The 15,875-nt window shown below is 60.3% G+C and overlaps 1 protein-coding gene and 1 long non-coding RNA gene across 3 annotated transcripts in view; one reads left to right on the forward strand and one right to left on the reverse strand.

Annotated features, from left to right (window-relative positions):
- Positions 1 to 6,380: 6,380 nt before the first annotated feature.
- On the reverse strand, positions 6,381 to 8,648 carry LOC118925505 (uncharacterized). 2 transcript variants are annotated; one of them, XR_005030085.2, is made up of 3 exons: positions 8,422 to 8,648; positions 7,075 to 7,228; positions 6,381 to 6,615 (listed from the first exon to the last, which is right to left on the reverse strand). It is a non-coding gene; the product is annotated as an uncharacterized LOC118925505 (long non-coding RNA). The 2 variants fall into 2 exon arrangements; XR_005030086.2 differs by having other exon boundaries at positions 8,156 to 8,648.
- A 190-nt stretch (positions 8,649 to 8,838) lies between these two features.
- Positions 8,839 to 15,875, forward strand: part of PLXNA1 (plexin A1) — a 47,689-nt gene continuing 40,652 nt past the window's right edge. The window contains exons 1-2 of the mRNA XM_036911592.2: positions 8,839 to 9,046; positions 14,106 to 15,342. Of these exons, the coding sequence (XP_036767487.2) occupies positions 14,125 to 15,342 (1,218 nt within the window). The 5' untranslated portion in view covers positions 8,839 to 9,046; positions 14,106 to 14,124. The remainder of the gene's footprint in view (positions 9,047 to 14,105; positions 15,343 to 15,875) is intronic.

The following is a 15,875-nucleotide window of genomic DNA, read 5'->3' on the forward strand; positions in this document are numbered from 1 at the left end:
AATTAAAAGGCCTGCTTTAATTATTAACACTACAAAAAGGCCAGACCCTTTGGAAAGTAAAGGGTTCTGGAACTAGCAGCACTGATGCAGCAGAGGGGCTGCCCCGCCCAACCCCCCACCTTACCATGTGCAGTGGAGATGTGAGAGGGTTAGTCACATGGCTCCCCTAGGTCCAGGGAGTTGCCAGGGCCATCTTGGCCAACAGGTGGGGAGAGCACACCTGAGAATGCACACAGAGAAAGGGGGAGCCAAGAAATAGATGCCTGATGACATTATTGGGCTTCTGGATCCAGCCATGCCTGAAGCTCGACTTCCTCGGGACTTTCAGAGAAACAAGGCAGTGAATGTCCCTTTGGATGAAGCAAAGCTAGATTTTTATCAAGGCTGGTCCCATCCACTGTTTATACATGGTGTCCATTCCGATCAACTGTGAAGTATTTTGAATGTCACCCCTGGTGTTTGTCCCTGGAACCAACAAAGCCCTGCCTGTCCTGGAGGGGGTTCCCAATGAGCGGGGCTTGGGCCAGGGAATGTGTGTCCAAGGCCCAGCTGCCACAGGCACTGCTCTGCCACCCATCCTTTCAGGGCCGTGCCTGTCCCCTTGGGGCTGGTGCTCAGGATGGGCGGGCTGGGTGGCTGACCACAGCCCTCCCCACCAAGGACACAGAAGAGATGGTCTGGCCTCAACTACTTCAGCTTCCCTGCCAGGGACCCTCTGATGCCTCTGCATGGAGGGGATGCATGCCCCGAAACAGGTGGCAACGTCCGGTGCTGCAGCCCAGGGCCTGGGAGTCGGGGGCCACTCCTGGCTGTCAGGTGCGCAGTTGTTTTGGGGGGTGTTCCCAGGGGAGGGGCTGGTGCCGGGGCTGGCCAGGGAAGGTCAGTGAAGCACCCTCATGGATATAGTGGGAGCAAGCATCACATGCATGCAAAGCCCATGGTGAAAGAAGGAAATGACAAAGATGCCATGCAGTGAAGTGGGGAGGGGACGTGTCGCTAGCACAGCCAGAACTGCTGCAGAGGCCACATGGCTTGTCCCCTGGGTATGTCACTTTACTTCTCTGTGCCTCAGTTTCCCCTCTGTGCAAAGGGGCAGCCACTGCTCCTTGCTGCCCAGTGGCATTGAGGCTTGGACAAGGTGCCTCGGGAGAGCTCTCTGCCTGCGGGGCCCGCGTCTGCTTCCTTTAGCACTCACAGCAACTCGGAGTCACTGCCATTTGCTGTGTGACCCAGAAAAGGCACCAAGGGGTGGAGACATGATGGGAATGGAGCCCAGGGGGGACTGGGTCCCCATGTTTCTGCCTCCGAAGCCTGTGCTCTTCTGGGCGGAGCCCCTGGCTGTGATGGGGCCACTCCTCTAGGGATAGATTTTTCCCAGGAGGGATGTCACAGAAGGGAATACAGTGGCTCAAAAAGACTGCCCAGTAATTCCGATTTCCCTTTGCATCTCCACTCCCGTGCTTAGCCCTGCCCACACCCCTTGGGCAGGCGATGTGTAGCCACGGAGAGGTGTGCGTGGGGCTGGGTGCACCAGGAGGCTGCAAGAGAGCTCTTTGGAGATGGGTTTGGGATCGAATGGCTGGGACAGAGTGTCTCAGACAGCTCTTCCCTCCTGTGTCCCCAAGCTCCCCACAGAAGCCATGAGAGAGAATAAATGGTTGCTGTTTTAAGCCATTAGATTTTAGGGTGATTTGTTAACACATCACAACTACGTCCCACAAACCCTTGTAACTGGCTGCCTTGTGCCTTGTGTTCTGGTTGTAAGATGAGGTCTTCCTGCGGCTTCCGTTCTGGGGTGTGTGTGTGGATATTTAAACAGCTCAGGAAACATCAGGGGACTTAGTGCTGTATTGAACCTCAGTGGCGGGCATGGCAGGTGCATCATGCTGTGGGGGAATCAGGAGTTTCTCTGAGCTCTGAGGCCTGGAGGACGAGGGGACATGGTCTGGGGAGGGGGTGGCGGGGCTTCCCGGGCTCCCGTGGTGACCTCTGTTGCAGGTCATGTCCCACTGGCCTGTGAGCTCTGTGCGGGGTCCCAGCAGGACCGTCCTGCTGTGTGGCCCAGCACCTCCACCTGGATCAACCTGCCTGGGCCACCAGGGGCCAGCTCCGATCGGATAGATAGTGCCAGCAGCATGGCTAGGCCTGGGGTAAAAGCAATAGCCGAAGCATTTTTAAATTTTTTATTTTGAAATGATTACAATTATGATAATAATAGCTTCATGGGAAGTTGTAAGGAAAACCAGAGAGGTCCCAGGTAGCTTCCCCTAGCCTCCTCCAGCAGTTACACCTTACGGGGCCGCAGTGTAGCATGGCAGCCAGGACAGTGACACTGACGGTGTGCACACCTCGCCCACGTCCTGTACCAAGGTGTAAGCCAACCTGAGGTCAGGATGGAACCGCCCTCCTCCTGCCGTCCCCTCACCATCACTCCCCAGCCCCTACCCCTGGAAAACTCTGATCTGTTGTCCCTCTGTAATTTTGTCACTTTGAGGATCTTAAATACATGGAATCATGCTATTTGAGTCTTCTGTAGTTATCAGTATGTTAAACTTATGTCTGCCATTTTATTTTTTGCATTATTTATGCCCTGTTTTTTTCTTGCTATGTTCTTTTTCCTGCCTCCCTGTGTGTTACTTGAACACATTCTAGAATCCTTTCTGGTTCTCCGATAGCATTTCTGAGTGTATCAGCACAGTTTTGCAGTGGTTGCTCGGAGAACGACATTCCACGTGTGTATTCACCACCTCCGGGGGTGCTGACCAGTGTGAGGGGCATGTAGGAATCTTTCCTGTCTTTACACCTCTTTGCTCTCCCCACTCACGAGAATCTGAGATGTTCCCTCTGAGAAAGACAGAAGACTGGGGTCTAATTTTTGCTTCAACCATCCAGTGTATTCAGGAAGCTTCAGGGGACAAGTCCGTTGTCCTTGCTCCTTTCCTGATGTCCCGAGTCCTCCTCTAAGGGCTTCCCTTCCCTCTGGAGAGCTGCCTTTAGCCTCTCCTTCAGGGTAGGTCTGCTGATGACACTTTCTCTTCCTTTTCCTTGGTGTGAGACTGTCTTGAACTTCCCCTCATTCCTGAACGGTGTTTTCGCAGGTTACAGAACTTGTGGAAGACAGTTCTTTCCTTTCAGCACTTAGAAACTCCCTTCCACTTCCTTCTGGCCTCCATGGTCTCTGATGGAAATCCTCGGCATTCAAACTGTTGCCCCCTTAGGGAAGGCAGTGCCCCTCTGGTGCTGCTTCCAAGGACTTTTGTCTTCAGTTTCCAGAAGTTTGTTGATGATGTATCCTGACATGGACTTCTTTTGGTTTATACCATTTAGGGTTCATTCAGCTTCTTGGATCTGTATGTGTATGCCTTTTGCCAAATTTGGGGAGCTTTGAACCATTATTTCCTTTTGGGATGGGTAATTGCTATTGTTCTATCTTCTAGTTCACTGATTCTTTCCTCTTCCTGCTCTGTTCTGTTATGGAGCCATCCATTGTGCCTTTTATTCCAATTATTGTACTTAAAAAAATTTCTGAATGTCCTGCTCATCAAAGCACCTTTTATGATGGCTTTTTGAAAATCCTCATCAGATAATCCCAACTTCCAGTTCATCTTGGTATCAACATCTGTTGACTGTATTCTCAAGCAAGCTGGGTGTTGCCTGGTGCTTATGACAAGTGACTTTTGCTGGGGTCCTGCACATTTGGTGTGCTGTGTGCTGAGATCCTGGGTTGCATCTCTATCTTCGGATTCACAGCTATCCCTCTCTGTCCCCACACAGCTGGGCAAAGAGGATATTCGCTCTTAATTTTGGATGGGAGTCATGGTTCAGCTTCCCTGCTTCAGCCTAGGGATTTTTAATCCAATGAGAAAAGCTGGGCTGCTTCTGTGATCCCAGGGGGTCTGATTCTTGGGGCTGCAGAGTACGAGGGTCACTAAGCCTTGGAGAGGAGGTGGCAGGGATGGCTTTTCTAGAGGCCATGATCCTGGAGAGAATGCCCATTCTTGGTATATCATCTGTGGCCTGGCTGTGAGCCTCAGGGTGACAAGCATCCACTCAGCCTCCTGGATGTGGTGTGTGCCATGGGAGCTGGACTGAGCCTGAGACTGCAAACTGGAGGCCCTGGCCAGGCTCTTCTTGCTGTGTGTTCACTCAATACTCAACCAATAATAGGGCTACACTTTCCGCACAGCAGGTGCCCTCCTGCTCACCACTGGCTCCTGCCCCATCCAGCTCTGAGATTCTGCCTGTTCCCCTATTATTTACACTGGCCCCTGAAGTCATCAGTTTGCAGCCCCAGGACCAGGTGACTCTGAGCTCCTCCAGTGCTCTTGGGGAGTGTCTGGTGGTAGGCAGTGGGCTCTGCTACTGCGTCTTCTGTGCAATGGAATGTTGACAGTGACCTGGTTGCATCCTCAAGGCCAGCAGAGAGCTGGTGGCAGACCTGAACCCAGATTGGTCACACCTGGCACAGAGAGGGACAGGAAGCCTGAGGAGGGCTGACATGGGATGAGGAGGCTTCCTGGAGGAGTGTTTGGGAGCTTGGGCTTTGAAAGATAAAACTTGGAGATAGGGGCACTCCTGGTCAAGAGCACAGCATGGAGAATGGTTCAAGAACCAAGGCATCTTTGGTGCAAAAACATCAGTGAAGCAAGAATGCTGGGCAGCCTGGGAGAGGAGCAGTCAGGCAAGTGGGGGCCTGTGGGTACCATGGGGTCCTGCATGCTTTGCCTGTCTTGTTTTAATAACTGCATCTGGTTTTCATTGGGGGACTGACTACCCAATAAAACCCACCCCCAACCCTGTCCCAGCCGGCCTACTGTCACATGTTAGCCCCTGACCACAGTGACTGATTCAAGGGGGCTGACTTGTGCAGCCCACCTTACTGAGGCTCCTTTCTGGGACTTCTCATGGGCCTCTGGGAGAGAATCACCTGGAGCCAGTGTGCATGGAAGCCCTATGTGGGTGTGAACGGATCCAGTGGCCAGCAGGGCCCACAGATGGGAAGAGAGCACCAGGACCCGATGGCCATGCTGTGCCCGAGACCCAGATGGGCTCACCCTGAGCCAATACCAGCCCCTGGGAGCAAAAGCCCAGTTGAGTTTCTAGCACCTGACTGGTGAGGGCAGGGGGCGGGAGGAGAGTGGGCTGGGCGAATGCGGAAAGGCTATGCTTGACTTCTTTTCAGAGTGCCAACCCAGGTCCCAGTCACAGAGTGTGGGGTGGCTCTGTGTCTAGGTCTCCCCACATCCATGCTGGACCCCCAACCAGTCTCCACCCAATGGCCAGAGTGGGCTTCCCAGAATGCAACAGTGACTGTGGCTCACCCCTTTGTGCACCACAGCTGCAGGGGGCGGAAGCTGGTAGCTGCCATCCCACAGGGGAGGGTGAGGACCAGCCCACACCACCTGCGGTGCTCATGCTCAGGGCCAGCCCAGGGCAGGTGCCCATCCAGCATCGGGGAGCCCCACAGGAGCCCCTGCTCTGTGCCTGAACTCAGTGTGTGCACATGTGGGCTTGTGGGTGTGTACCCCATGCAGACCATGAGCGTGGCAGGAGGTGTTCCTTTGCTGAAGCCCCTGGAGGTTCCGAGCAGGGGAGGGTCCCTACTCTCCTTCCTTTCTCAGGTGCCTCTTGGCCACAGCATGGAGACTGAGTGGCGAGGGTTGGGTGGGAGGTGGTGACTATGGAGGCCCCACATCCTTAGGGCAGGCCGTGACAGGAGCGGGTACGTGAGACATGGATGGGTTACAAAGCTTTGGTTCTGACGTGGGGCTCACCATCAGCGGTGGGGGCCTGCCTGGGGAGGGAAGAAGGCACCCTTGAGCCCACTTTTGCACAAAGCTCTGAGTCACTGAAAGGCAGCATCGACCTTGGAGCTGCTCCAGAGGCAGCAACGATGGGAGGTGCTGAAAGAATCCCCCCGCCCCCTGGATCAGAACCACGTTGCCAGGAATCGTCACACACTCCAACAAACTCCCATGCCCTCTTACAGTGCAAATCTGAACACAGAAGTGAAACCCGCGGAGGAAAACCCAAGAGGAAGACCCAGAGCCCCGCTGACTCATTCCCAGCCGCCCCCGCCTCTCCGCCTGCCCTCCGGGTGTCCCTGGGTCAGACCGTGCTCGCAGGGACTCACCACACTGGGCTCGTCAGGCCCAATTGTCATTTTCTCTCCAACGCACTGCCTGCTGGGGTCCTTGCCCATGTTCCCATAGGGTCGCTGCCTCTTCCTTACTGGCCCTTGGCAGTTACTTTTATATCCTGGCTACCCATCTTTTGCCAAGTATATACATGTGTTGCAAATTTCTCTTCCTAAATCCTGGCTTGTCTTGCTATTTCCTCTTTTGTAAATTTTAGTGAACAAAAATAAGCAATTTTAAGGCAGTCAAATTGATCCATATTTTCCTTCACTCATTAATTTTGACATCTTGTTGAAGAAATCCTTCCCTAGCCCATGGCCATAAGGATAATCTGCTGGATTGTCTTCTAAAAGCTTTGCAGTTTTCTTCTTTGCTCTGGGGCCTCTGGTCCACCTGGAACAGACGGTCCTGCACGATGCACGATGTGCCGGTGTTACATCATCAGATTTCCATCTTGAGAAGATCCTGCTGCCGCTGTCTGGGGAGCAGACACAAGGGTGACACGGGCAGGAGCAGGGGGTGGGGTGGGGGTGGAGGGAAGCCATGTACCCTGGAATAATTTTTCCAAGAATTCACGGGGCTGGGGGAGAAAGGGGGTGTCCAGCAGAACACTCGGGTTCCTGGTTGGGCAACTGCAGGACTTGGGGGTGCCAGGTTAACCATGAGCCCCGCCATCTCCCAGAGCCCAGTGGCCCTCCTTAGTTTCCCTGGAGACAGCTGGAGACAGGGGCTGGGCCCCAGTGGAGAGGCCTGGACTCTGGGGACTGTTGAGCACACAGTGAGGAGGGCCTTGAGCAGTGCCTGCCTCAGTGGCCCTGCAGAGGACAGGCTGGCAAAGGAGCAGAGAGGTGGGGACAGCCCTGAAGCCAGCAGGCAGAACCAACACAGAGAGCAGGGACGGACCTCTCCCCAAGCCCCCCACAGCGTTCACACTCACAGCTCCTCACTGCAGCTCTGCGAGGGGGTCTCCTCTCTGTTTCATAGGAAAAGCTGGGCTCTGGGAGCAGACAGGATTGGCTGCACATTCACCAGCAAAGTCAAGATCCATACCCAGGTGTGCTTGGCTCCAAAGTCCGTGCAGAAGAAAGGCCCTTGGAAGGAAGGCCAGCTTGCTGGGTGTGTGCGAGCGTGCAGTTGAGGGGAGACCACAGACTCCCGGGGTTATCCTTCGGGCTCTCCCACCTATGACCTGGGGAACTTGGGCAAGTCACTTCACCTCTCCTGCCTCAGTTTACCCATCTGTAAAATGTAGCAGAGTCCTGTGTCAAGCCAGCCCTAGATTAGTGATTGTTGAAGCAAACCCTAAATAGGACTTTTGAAAAAGATGCTGCCGCTTATTCACAGACATGCAAATTAAAGCCACAGTGAAAAACCATGTATACCACCACACAGGCAAAAACCTCAAGGGTGACTGAGTGTGGATGAGGATGCGGGCTGCTGGGACCCACCCCGCTTCTGTGGGGTGCGCAAACTGGGCCATCACTTGGGAATCCTGCTGTTCAGTATCTCCTAAAGCTAAACGTACACTGTCCCAGCCACCCACAACCCACCCCTGGATCTTTCCTGCCACCATGGGCCTGCATGAGGTGACCATCACAGCTAGGCGCACTGAGGCCCCAAACAGGCACCTGCACCCCTCATCAGCAGGAATGGAGGGGGAACACCACCAAGCTGAGCAAACACCTGACTGGGTCCGCAGAGCGGGCAGGTGGAATTTCTATGATGTCCCAAGACAAGCACAGCAACGCAGCATGCCGTCCTGGGAGCCCAAGAAATAGCTGAACCCAAAGAAAAACGAGGACGAGATTGACTCAAACGACAATAGGGGCTGCGCAAAGGCAGGGATGAGGACCCCTTGGCCACTCCGAGTTCTCACCCGGTTCCTTCTCTACCATGAGGACGGGCAGGTGTCCACCCCTCCCGCGGTTCTCGCTGCTCCCGGCCTTCTCCGCTCCCTCGCCCCCGCGGCGCCCCTGCCTTCGGGGCTGTTGCCGCGTGCTCCTGCCTCCTCGCCTCACCTCGGCCTGCCGCTGTCTGTGGGGAGGCCCTCCCCATGCACCCTCCTTAGGGGGCCTCTCAGGACGCGCCGGCTGCTGTGTGCGCGAGCCACGGGTGACCGCTGTTTGGGCCCGCACTCCTCTGACTCCGGTCTCGTTCCCGGGACAGCCAGGTCGGAGCCCCGCCACGCACCGCTTCGGACCTGGGCAGAACTTGCCTTCTCCAGTCGCGTCCCTGTCTGTGAATGCGGCCCAGCCGGCAGAGGGCGCCGTTTTGCCCACCTCACCTAACACGCGGCAGCCCAGGCCACGGGCCGGGAATCGAGACCCACGGATCCGCAGGAGCCAGGCTGGGCGCTTTCCCGGCTCGGGACTCAGTTTACCCCTCAGTGAACGGAAGCTGTGCTCCTGTCCTGGGCACCGCGGAGGCCGGGCCCATGCCCAGCGGCGCGGGCTCAGGAGAGCCCGGGCTCGGGTTCTCCCGGGGACGTCCCTCCGCGGCCCGCGTGCCCAGCCCTCACGGCGGGAGCCGGCATCGCCCTTTGAAGGCGCGCAGAGGGCCCTGGAGGGCGAGCGGCGCGGGGCAGAGCGCCCTCTGGAGGCCGCCCTCGGCCCCGCCCCCCGCGCCCCGCCCCCCGGCCGCGGGCAGCGCATGCGCGCGGCGCGGCGCTCCGCGGGCGGCGAGAGCGAGGCCACTCCGCAGCCGCGCGGCGCTCGGCGCCCCATTCATGCTGGGCAGCGGCGGCGCGGCCACGCAGCGGAGCCCGGGCGCGGCGGCGGCCTCGGCCTGGGCGGCCTGCGCGGCTTCGGCAGCCCCGCGGCGGGGCGGGCGGCGGCGGCGGCGGCGGCGCGGGCGGCGCGGGCGGCGGGGCGCGGCGATGGCCGGCAGCGGGGCGCGCCCCGGGGCGTCCTGTGAGTAGGGGCGCAACTTTCCCCGTGGCGCGGAGCGGGCCGGGCGGGGGTCCCGGCGGGGGGCGCGTCGAGTTGGGGGGCGCCCGGGGCCGGCGCTGGGCGCCTCCGGCCGGGGCGCAGGGCGTGCGGCCGGCGGGCAGGGGGTGTGCGCGGGGGACTGCGGCGCGCGGGTCCGCGGGTCCGCGGGTTCCTGCGGCTCCGGCCCGGCGCCCGCATGTGTCCGGGCGCGACCGCGGCGCCGGCGCGGAGCTCGTCGCGTCCCTGCGCGGCCAGGATCGGACGCGGCCCCAGGCCGGGCCGCCGCCTCTCCCCGCCGGCCCGGCCCGGCCCGGCCCGCCGAGCTCCGCGGGGCAGAGCCCGGGTGGGTGGCGGGGGCGGGGGCCGGCGCTGCCCCCTCCTCACAGGCAGGAGGAAAGTTTGCGGCGGCCCCGCCGGGGAGCCCTGCGGGTTTCCCGACCGAGTCCGGGGGCTGGACCGCCGCTTGGGGCTCCGGCTGCCGGCAGGGCCGGGCCGGGATGGGCAGGCCCGGGCGCTGCTGCGTGGCCGCAAGGGCAGGGCCGCGGGAGTCAGGAGGGCGCGCGGGGCTGTGCCCTCGGCGGCCCTGAGGGCGCCGGCTGGAAGTTGAAACAGCTTCCTCGGGTCCGACGCCCGCCCCCGCCGCCTCTGGCCCGGGGTGCCGGGAGACGGGTGCTGTGTCCGCCCCAGGCCCGCCGGGCCGCGCACCCGGGCTCGGAGGGGGCGGTGCGGGTGCCGCCCGGGAGGCCGCCCCCCTGGTTCGGGCCTCTGTTGCCTCCCCCTCCCAGGGCCTCTCTAGGGTCGACCCGCTTCCCTCGGAGGCTTCCGATTGCTTCCTGGACAGTCCTGGGCCTGCTGTGCCGCGGAGCTGATGGCGGTGGGGCTGATTCGGGGTTGCCTGGGGGAAGGGAGAGCGGGCCTCCAGGGAGGCCCCTGATCGCTGTAAGATCCCAGGTGCAGCCCGGTAAAGGGGGGTGAAGGGGCTCCGTGGCTGCTTAGAGCCTAGAGATGTCCCTGGCTCATCTGTGGGGTGCTGGGGCCACGCCCCTTGAAAGAAAGGGGTGTGTGTGTTGGGGGCGATGTGCACCGTGCATCTGTCCCCGGAACCCAGGCTCCAGCGGCTTAAGTCTGCCCCACCTCCTTCCAGGCAGAGGCTGCTTCGCTGGGTCTATGCGGGGGTGGGGCTCAGCTTTTGCTCCTCCGGCCTTGCGGGAGCACGCCCCAGGTTTCCTCTGCATCTAGCTGGTTTGGGGTGTGCCGGAGGACCAATGTTGTCCTAGGCAGGCACAACTCTGCCCAGCCCTTGAGGAATACCCAGTCCCATGCCAGAGGCAGTCCCGAAAAACCAGTGATTCTGCTTCAGGATCAGGCTGCCAATTAGCCTTGGGGGGCACCCAGGAAGGGCATTTCAGGCATTACAGCATGGGTGGAGGTCTGACAAGCCCCTGTGTGCTGAGGTAGGTGTTTGTGGGTGGGGGACAACTGAGGTGCTGTGGACAAAGCAGACAGCCTTTTGCTGGGCTCCTGTGGCCCCAGGTCATTGCCTGCATACTCTGATACCCCAGGAAGGTCTCTGTCTAGAGCAACACCAGGAGGAAGGGGCTCTTGGAGGGAAGGCCTGAGTGGCAGGCGCTCTTTCTGAGGAGCAGGGCAGCGATGTCCCAGACCCCAGTTCCACAGGACTTGTCTGGTGGGAGAGCAGGGCAGCTTGGGACCACCTCTTGGGGCCTCTTTTGGTGGGGGGTGGGGTGACAGGGGCAGCTCTCTGCCCTGGTTGCTAATTGCACTCCACTGGGCAGGATGGCAGTGCTCCCCCCACCCCCCTGCCAGCCCCATGCCCCAAGCCTGCCCAAGCCCCAGAAGGATCCAGGGCCGGAGGGCATGGGGACTGGGCTTTCCCTCTGTGAAAAGGGCTCTGAGGGCCTTTGTTTCTCAGGGTGATGCGGAGTGGTGTCGGCTGGGGCCGGGAAGGGGAAGGGGACCTTGCTCTCCACAAGCTGATGCACGGCCAAGCCCACCCTATCCAGGAATGGAGCCCGCAGTGCCATGGCTCCAGCTGCCTCTGTGATGGCCTCAGTCCCCCTGGCCTAACCCGTTGGGCACACCCAAGCAGCTCAGCTGTTCCCTCCCCCGTCTGGCTCTTCCTGGGCCCCGGCACAGCCCAGGGCCCATGCCTGGAAGCTGCAGCCATGCGTACTGCCCTCTGCGTGGTCCAGCAGGTCCCATCCCCAGGCCTTCGCTCTTGCTGCTCTTCCTCCCTGGATGCCCTCCCCCTCTCCCCGTTCCCAGTCTTTTGAGCCTGTCCTTCCTGAACAGGTGGAAAGGCCCCCTGGGGGCATCTCCCCAGACCACTGGTTCTGTCCCCCTCCCAGCCACATAGCGTTTGACAGCCCCCCCCCCCAGGCCCAGCATTGGAATGAATACTTTCTTCCCAGGGCAGCCCAGAGGCTGGTGGGAGTCAAAGCCCAGCAGGTCGGCTGACTGGTTCTCTCTGTAGGAGCTTGGGATTCCACCCTTGTCCTGCCGGGACTAGCTGGGTGACCTTGGGTCTGGCTGATCCCTCGGCCCGGTGTCTCTAGATAGGGAAAGTGACCCAGACATCTTCACTGGCTCCTGTGAGATGGTGGGGGCGAGGGACCCAGTCCTGGGCTTGGGGTCCTCCCTTTCCTGGCCAGCACCTCTGTGGCCCTGGCTGGACCCTTCCCACAGCCCCTGTGGTGGGGAGGGGGAGTGGGCCCAGGGCCAGGCTGGAGTTTGGATGGTGGCTTCTCCAGCCGGGTCCCTCCTGTTTAATATGAAGAGTAGGGCCTGTAATTGCATTAAGATGTGTATAATTATCCCAGAGGAGGGGGAGCCCAGCCCCTGGTAATCACAGGCCTGCTTTGAACTGATAAACGTGAGTGATTCATGTTTTCTCTGGAGTTCACATGCACTCCACTTTCAGCCCAGGCCCCACTGCCACTGCCAGAAGCCTGTTCCCCAGCTCCCCAGCGGCCTCAGGCTCCTGTGCTGGGGGTGGGGTGCTGGGGACTCCTAGCCTGGCTGCCAGCCAAGGCCCCTTGGCGGCTGTGGTTCTCAGGGTGACGTCTGGCTGGAGATGCTTGAGGACAGGCAGCTGCCAGCCTGCTGTGCAGGTCCCGCAGGGCAGCACCACCTGGCTGGCTCTCTTGCTGTGGGATCCTGGCTAAACCCCCTCATTTCCGGGGGCCTTGGTTTCCCAACCTGAGTGGTAGGTGTGAGCATTCACTGGGCAGAAGGGTGTGGGGAGTGGGGACAGCAGGGGAGGCAGCAGGGCCTGCTCTGCCCAGGACCCATTCATTCATTCACAAATGCTGGGTCCTGGCTTTGGCTTGGGTGCAGTAGCGAATTGCAGCCGCTGTTCTAGTGGGCAGAGCATCTGAGAACAAGAAGAAACAAAACCAGGAGCAGATCCGGTACCACATGTGGACATGGGGTGTCTGGTTGAGAGGGGCAGCTGCTGTCCTCAGCTGGGGTGTGGCAGCCAGGGAGGGAAGAGCGTCCCACTGGAGGGACAGCAAGCCCACCGCCTTGGGGAGGGCAGGGGAGCCCTGTGCTGTGGGCTCCATCCAGCAGCCTGCTGTCACGGAGCTAGCTCCCAGCCTGGATATAGGACCTCAGCTTCTCCACCTGTAAAATGGGGCTTCTGGCTATTTGAGGGACATTTTCTGGGAACAGAGGGTGTGTGCAGCCCCAGCTGGGGTCTGCCTGCAGCCAGGGGTTAGCACCGCTGTGGTCTTTCTCCAGCCAGGAGCAGGTGAGAGGCCAGGGTGGGGTCCCTGCTAGCACTGAGAGGGTGCGCCTGCTGACAGCACCTCGCTGGTGTGCCCCAACTTTCCTCTTCTATCCATGAGAGAGAAAATCTGTCATCCCCATTTTACAGATGGGGAAACTGAGCCTGGGAAGGAGTGGTGACCCCCATCAGGGCCACATGGCTACAGAGCAACAGTCTGGAATTAACCCAGAGCCTGGAGAGCCTGATTGCCTGCTGCAAGGCCTGGGGGAATGAGACTTTTCCAGAGGGAAGTGGGGGCCCCTGCTGGACTGGGGAGCTGGTGAACTCATGTACAGTTCAGAATAGTGGCCCAGGCCACCGTGTGGAGACTGGGCTCTCTGTGGACATGGGTGAGGGGCCAAGTGCTGTGGTCGCCTAGGCGGGAGAGGGGTGGGCAGTTTCACAGGGGAAGCTGGTGGACTTGGGTAGTGAGCTGACCCAGGAAGTGCAGGTGAGAGCTGTCGTGGGAGTGGAGCTGAGCCTCTGGGCAGGTCAGAGTGGGGATGGGTGCAGTGAAGGTGCTGGAGGTCAGGGGTAGAGGACACAGTCCAGGGGCAGTGTTTGGGGGTCCCCCATCCTATTCCTGTGAAGGATTCTTCCTTGGAGTTGGGGTGAGGGTGCAGGAAGAGAGTGGGAGGGGGCATCAGTTGGCTGGAGGTGCAGATGGTGGGTGGGAGGTGTACACAGCTTGGCTTCTGGATCATTCCTGGGAGTACAGAGCTTGAGATCTGGCAAGGGGCTGGACCAGGGTCAGCCAGGGAGTGGTCCCAGGGCCGAGGTGACCCAGACTGCTTCCCACCTATGCCAAGAACTGCTGCCTGTGTCCTGCCTACCTTGGGAGTGCTGCCTGCTGTCCAGGGCTTGCAGGACATTACATGTCCCTAGAACCTTGGCAGAGAGGGGGTCACTTACCATGTGAGCTCAGAGCTGGGGGTTCTTGCTCCATGTGGGGAGGCTGTGTCAGGAGGTGATGGTCTCCGGGTTGGGCTGTCAGCTGGGCTCCCCATCTAGACCCTGGGCCCTTGTCACCCACCTCCCTGTTCCGGGGTCCATTTCTCTCCGCCTGGGGATGGCAGGTGCAGACATTGATGGAGCACTTCTGGTCACCAGCCGGGTGTCCCTTGCTTCTTGTGGCGGTCAGGGGCTTGGTCTTGGTGACCCCTGGTGCACACGCAAAGCTCGTGAGACGGTGTGTGTGTCCATGTCCTCCTGTGGTCACCCACGCACCCTCTTGCGCCTGTTCTCCCACAGGGCTCAGGCTCCTGGCCCCATGATGCATGCCCCTACAGGACCAGAGCAGCACAGCCCGCGGCCTCGGCCCGCCATGCCACTGCCACGTCTGAGCCCACGTGTGCTCCTCCTGATGCTGCTGCTGGGGGCTGCACCCGGGGTGGCCAGGGGGCCACAGCCCGCCTTTCGCACCTTCGTGGCCAGTGACTGGGGCCTCACCCACCTGGTGGTACATGAGCAGACAGGTGAGGTGTACGTGGGAGCAGTGAACCGCATCTACAAGCTGTCGGGGAGCCTGACACTGCTGCGGGCCCACGTGACAGGCCCCGTGGAGGACAACGAGAAGTGCTACCCGCCCCCCAGCGTGCAGTCCTGCCCGCACGGCCTGGGCAGCACCGACAACGTCAACAAGCTGCTACTGCTTGACTACGCCGCCAACCGCCTGCTAGCCTGCGGCAGCGCTTCACAGGGCATCTGCCAGTTCCTGCGGCTCGACGACCTGTTCAAGCTGGGTGAGCCCCACCACCGCAAGGAGCACTACCTGTCAAGTGTGCGCGAGGCGGGCAGCATGGCTGGCGTGCTGATCGCCGGGCCTCCAGGCCAGGGCCAGGCCAAACTCTTCGTGGGCACGCCCATCGATGGCAAGTCGGAGTACTTCCCCACGCTGTCCAGCCGCCGGCTCATGGCCAACGAGGAGGACGCTGACATGTTTGGCTTTGTGTACCAAGACGAGTTCGTGTCCTCGCAGCTCAAGATCCCCTCAGACACGCTGTCCAAGTTCCCAGCCTTTGACATCTACTACGTGTACAGCTTCCGCAGCGAGCAGTTTGTCTACTACCTCACCCTGCAGCTGGACACGCAGCTGACCTCGCCTGACGCTGCCGGTGAGCACTTCTTCACCTCCAAGATTGTGCGGCTGTGTGTGGATGACCCCAAGTTCTACTCTTACGTGGAGTTCCCCATCGGCTGTGAGCAGGCGGGGGTGGAGTACCGCCTGGTGCAGGATGCCTACCTGAGCCGGCCTGGCCGCGCCCTGGCCCGCCAGCTGGGCCTGGCTGAGGACGAGGACGTGCTGTTCACCGTGTTTGCGCAGGGCCAGAAGAACCGCGTGAAGCCGCCCAAGGAGTCGGTTCTGTGCCTGTTCACGCTCAGGGCCATCAAGGAGAAGATCAAGGAGCGCATCCAGTCCTGCTACCGCGGCGAGGGCAAGCTCTCGCTGCCCTGGCTGCTCAACAAGGAGCTGGGCTGCATCAACTCGGTGAGTGGGTACCGCCACGGGGCTGCTCCCGCCCGCCGGCCCCTTTGGGGCCTGTGCATCCCACTCTCACCCGAGGCATCGACGCGGCCTCCTGCCCTATGGTGCCTGGTGCTTGCTCTACGTCAGGTGCCACCACTGCCCCGTCTCGCAGAGCGGGGGCAGTGCTCTGGGGCCTGTGGCTATCCTGTCCCTTTAGAAGATGAGCTGATGGGACTGTGCCCACCAACAGGCCCCTGTGGGTGGTGGGCAGAGTGCTGACCACATGCCTGGCACTATTCGGGTGTTTGTCAGCCCAGTCTTCTCTCCATTTTATGGACAAGGCCACCTAGGCCCAGAGAGGTGAGGCGACTTGCCCAGGGTCACACAGCCAGTAAGAGGCAGAGCTGCGACCAGACTGGGTCTGGTGGGCCCCAGACACCATCTCCCCCCATGTTCCCCTGTCAAGAGGCCCCACTAGCCTTGCCCTGGGGGCCCCCCTGGCTTCACCTGCAGTGGGAGCTGATGGCCCCAGCCCTGACATTCAGGCATTCTGA

This window comes from Manis pentadactyla, chromosome 1 (assembly GCF_030020395.1).
Source record: "Manis pentadactyla isolate mManPen7 chromosome 1, mManPen7.hap1, whole genome shotgun sequence".
Lineage (NCBI taxonomy): Eukaryota > Metazoa > Chordata > Mammalia > Pholidota > Manidae > Manis > Manis pentadactyla.